The sequence below is a fragment of the Rattus norvegicus genome, chromosome 7 (assembly GCF_021556685.1).
Source record: "Rattus norvegicus strain SHRSP/BbbUtx chromosome 7, alternate assembly SHRSP_T2T, whole genome shotgun sequence".
Classification (NCBI taxonomy): domain Eukaryota; kingdom Metazoa; phylum Chordata; class Mammalia; order Rodentia; family Muridae; genus Rattus; species Rattus norvegicus.
In genome coordinates this window covers 11,914,572-11,917,833 of record NC_141540.1, presented here as the reverse complement: position 1 = coordinate 11,917,833, position 3,262 = coordinate 11,914,572, and the positions used below count along the sequence as shown (strand labels likewise).

At 44.2% G+C, this 3,262-nt stretch overlaps 1 protein-coding gene across 1 annotated transcript; it reads right to left on the bottom strand.

Annotated features, from left to right (window-relative positions):
- Positions 1–2,353: 2,353 nt before the first annotated feature.
- Positions 2,354–2,932, bottom strand: LOC148004437 (endogenous retrovirus group K member 7 Pro protein-like). Its single transcript, XM_087559903.1, has one exon. It carries the CDS (start codon positions 2,930–2,932, stop codon positions 2,354–2,356), a length of 579 nt encoding a protein of 192 aa, XP_087416029.1.
- Positions 2,933–3,262: the final 330 nt, after the last annotated feature.

Here is a 3,262-nt window from a genome sequence, read left to right as displayed (position 1 = left end):
TCGCTCAGCCGCTGTTTGCCCAGCTTCATCAAGATTTAAAAAATTTAAGGTAAAAAGGGCCAAAGCAGTGGCCACTCGGGGTGTTGGGGGGAGTTCTATCATAATTCCCCCTCTTTGTTTTATTAAATATGATTTGAGCGTCCGTTGAGCGTGCTCTATGATTCCCTGTCCTTGAGGGTTGTAGGGCAGGCCCGTCAGATAGGTAACTTGCATCTGAGCACAAAACTGACGGAATTTTTGAGATGTATAGGCAGGGCCATTGTCAGTTTTTACACATCTTGGCTTTCCCCAAGCACTCCATGCTTCAAGGCAGTGCTGAATGACATGTGTTGTTTTTTCTCCTGTAAGTGGGGTGGCATGTAGAATGCCAGAACATGTATCTATAGATACCTGCACATACTGTAATTTTCCAAAAGTAGAATTATGAGTAACATCCACTTGCCAGATTTGCAATGGCTGTATTCCTCTCAGGTTGACCCCGATGTGAGGAACTGGGAGGAACTGGCAGCACTGTTGGCATTGGGTGACTATATCACGTGCCTCTTTTCTAGTTATAGAGAAGCGGCGGCGTAAAGTTTCCGAGGTAACATGGAAATTGCCATGAAAAGTTTTGGCGGCCTCTAGAGGAGAGGCCAGGGCCACAGCTATCATTTTTGTGGCTTTGTCAGCCAAATCATTCCCTGAACTCATTGGACCAGGGAGTCCAGAATGGGCCCGTATATGAGTAATATATACAGGGAATCTCCTATTTATTAAAATAATTTGGATTTTTTGGAAAATCTCTGCTACCTTGCTAGTTGTCTTAATTATGCCGGCGGTTTCAAGGATATTAACAGCATTGACCACATAGGAGGAATCTGAAACAATATTTAGAGGCATCTGGAATTTTTCAAGGACCTCCATAACCACTAGGCATTCTACCACTTGGGGTGAAGTTTCAAAATATTGTCGTGAGAACACTTGGGAATTTACCACATATGCTCCCACCCCTGTTTTTGACCCATCCGTATACACTGTTATCCCTTCTTTTAACGGTCTGTGGGATGTGACGCGAGGGAAAACAACAGGTTGTGATCTAGCAAAACATAATAGGGGGTGTTTAGGATAATGATTATCTATCTGTCCAGCAAAGGAAGTAACTAACACTGCCCAAGCATTTGAGGTAGCAGCTAATGTTTGAACCTGAATGGCTGTATATGGTACTATCAAAGTTTTGGATTCTTTCCCAAAATGAGTAATAGCTGCCTTCAACCCGCAGAGTGCTAGCTGAGCGACCGCATCGGGATACCAGTCAATAATCTTAGCAGGAGATGCATTGGGATGGATCCATAATAAAGGCCCATTCTGCCACAAGACAGCTGTTGGTAATTGCATAGTTTTGAAAACGCACAAATCAAAAGGTTTGGATTCATCAATGCGCTGCAATTGAGCATCCTGTACGGCCTTTTCTACAACTTGTAAGGCCCGGTTTGCGGCTGGGGTCAATGCTCTCGGAGAGGAGATATGAGAGTCCCCTTCCAAAATATCAAATAAGGGCTTCAACTCAGCAGAGGAAATCTTTAAAAATGGTCTCAGCCAATTTATATCTCCCAATAACTTTTGGAAATCATTTAAGGTATGCAAATGGTCTCTGCAAATCTCTAATTTCTGGGGAACTATTTTTTAGGATAAATGACCGATCCCAGAAATGAGCCAATTTCTGCAATTTGAACCTTTTCTACAGCGACTTGTAGTCCCCATCGTCCCAATGTTTTGATTAAGATGGGATATGAGGTCTGTAAGGTTGTTAAGTCTTTATCACATATTAAAATGTCATCCATGTAATGAGCCAGAAGCAAAGATGGAAATTGCTTCCTTATAGGTTCAAGGGCTCGTTGCACATATAGCTGACAAATAGTGGGGCTATTGGCCATGCCTTGAGGTAGGACCTTCCACTGAAATCTCTTATCAGGTTCAAGATGATTAGTAGCTGGTATAGTAATTGCAAACCTCTGTCTGTCCTGTGGACACAAGGGGATGGAAAAGAAACAATCCTTAATGTCTATAATTATTATCTTCCATTGCTTAGGTAAGGCAGAGAGTAAGGGTAGGACTCGTTGGATCGAGCCAAATAAACGCATCTGTGCATTAATGGCTCTCAAATCATGGAGAAGTCTCCATTTTCCTGATTTTTTCTTTATCACAAAAATAGGAGTATTCCATGGTGAAATGGACGGTTCTAAATGACCAAGCTGCAATTGTTCATTAACCAATTTAGTGGCAGCTTCTAATTTTTCAGAGGATAGATGCCATTGAGGAACCCATATAGCTTCCTCTGTAAGCCAGGGTATGGGCATAGAACCCTCAATGGCACCTAGGAAAAACCCAGGCCTTGTTTATGGGGGTTTGCGACTGGTTCAATGGGCGTGAGACAGCCCTGTTCTAATCGCCCTAGGCCTTTCCCTTCCTTATAGCCCATCCTTGACATCATGTGGGCCACTTGTGGGGGGTATTCGTTAGATAAGGTTAGTCCCATGGTCTGCATAACATCTCTCCCCCAAAGATTAACAGGTAGGGGAAGTACATAGGGAACAAATTGTCCCTGTCGGCCATCGACAGTCGTCCAAGTTAGAGTGGCAGAGCTGATTTTAGAGCACGACTGGTAGCCTAAGCCTTGTAGCGAGTGAGAAGATCTTATGGTAGGCCATGATTGAGGCCACCATTTTGAGGAAATTATACTTTTATCAGCCCCAGTATCCAGAATGCCTTCAAATTTCTTTCCATTAATTTCTAAGCTCAATTTTGGGCGGTTGTTAAGATGAACCACCAAATATGCCAAATCATTACTAGTGGACCCCATGGGCCCCTTGGTATCCTGTATTGTGGTTTGGGAGCACGGAAGGAGTAATAACTGTGCTATTCTATCTCCTTCACTTATGGAAAAAAACCCCATCGGGACTTGAACAAAGAATCTGAATATCAAGAGAGTGCTGAGCTTCAACAAGGCCTGGATGGACTATCAGTCCTTGTAGGGCGAGAGATCCTCTCCCAAGGACAAGGCCTATGGTTCCTGGGGGCAAAGGCCCCACAGTCTGAGCAGGAATTGGCTGAATGCCCATCTGGGGCATTAGAAAGAAGTCGGAGGCGGCACACAGGTCCAATTTTGTGTCACCTCTTGGGGAGTCTCCTCTGTCAGGGTCATGGCTTTCTGAAAGCGGTTCCCATATCTTTGAGGGCCCTGGGACCGTGGGCCCAACGATCCGTTTTTTGACATCTCATTAGG

Bases quoted from the DNA above. Each gene is read 5' to 3' on its own strand.
- LOC148004437 (XM_087559903.1), bottom strand. From the start codon at position 2,932: ATGGGGTTTTTTTCCATAAGTGAAGGAGATAGAATAGCACAGTTATTA.